The sequence below is a fragment of the Penaeus monodon genome, chromosome 15 (assembly GCF_015228065.2).
Source record: "Penaeus monodon isolate SGIC_2016 chromosome 15, NSTDA_Pmon_1, whole genome shotgun sequence".
Lineage (NCBI taxonomy): Eukaryota > Metazoa > Arthropoda > Malacostraca > Decapoda > Penaeidae > Penaeus > Penaeus monodon.
The window spans coordinates 27,602,941-27,603,832 of NC_051400.1; the positions used below are offsets into that span (position 1 = coordinate 27,602,941).

At 44.2% G+C, this 892-nt stretch overlaps 1 protein-coding gene across 1 annotated transcript in view; it reads left to right on the forward strand.

Annotated features, from left to right (window-relative positions):
* LOC119582142 overlaps window positions 1-892 on the forward strand; it is a 10,587-nt gene that overhangs the window by 4,265 nt on the left and 5,430 nt on the right. Inside the window, exons 3-4 of the mRNA XM_037930380.1 lie at window positions 53-234; window positions 554-751. Coding sequence (XP_037786308.1) covers window positions 53-234; window positions 554-751 — 380 coding nt within the window. The remainder of the gene's footprint in view (window positions 1-52; window positions 235-553; window positions 752-892) is intronic.

An 892-nucleotide genomic window follows, 5' to 3' on the forward strand; every position in this document is an offset into this window, starting at 1 on the left:
GCTTAGACATGCATTTTAAGGTGCATACTATTTCAAGCTTCCACTTTCACAGGGAGGGTTTCGACATCAAGGGTCTTCTCACGGAGCAGCACGCGGCCAGAGAACAGCCGGAAGTCTTCCCATCCTGGTTCCTGAACCGCTTTGACTTCGAGGGAGAATCCACGTGTTCCGATTTCTCCACTCAGCGCGGAAAAAAACAGCGAGTCCTTTCCTACTCTTACTACACAATAAACGGTACAACAATGCCACGGTGGTAGTGTTCTGATGTTAATATATCTGAAGAGATCCTTAGAGTCTGCTACACTATTGTCATGGGCGTCTGTTGCTGGTGTGCTTTTTTCCTCTGGATATTTGAATATCTTCAATATCAGATTCCTAGACTCTGATATCAGTGTCATTCAAGTCTGTTGCATGTGTTTTCCTTATTTTTTTTAAATATCTAGACAAGTTCATTAATATGTCATTAGACTCTTCCACAATTGTCATTGAGGACTGTTGCATAAGTGTTTTTCTTTTCCTACCTTTTTTCTTTTCTCCCTTTTTGGCTCTACAGGGAGCCCGGATTACTTCAGGTATTTGAGTCAGCTGCACGGAACCGCCAAGGACGTGGAAAGATTCTACCCCGGGTGGGTCATGAGGATTTACCACAACGTCACTTCCACGGACGCTTTCGGACACAGGGAGCTCTGTCGCCTCTACTGCGAGAATGACCACGTGGATCTCTGCCACATCCACGATCTCCCGCAACTTGGTGAGTGGCCAGGGTTCGTGCTCTCTCGTTCCCTCTCTGCTTTGCTATCTCTTTCTGTTTTGTTTTTATTTTCGTCCTCTTTTTCCTTTTCCCTTTCTTTCTCTTTTTTTCTTTCTTTCTCTTTTATTTTCTCTTTTACAT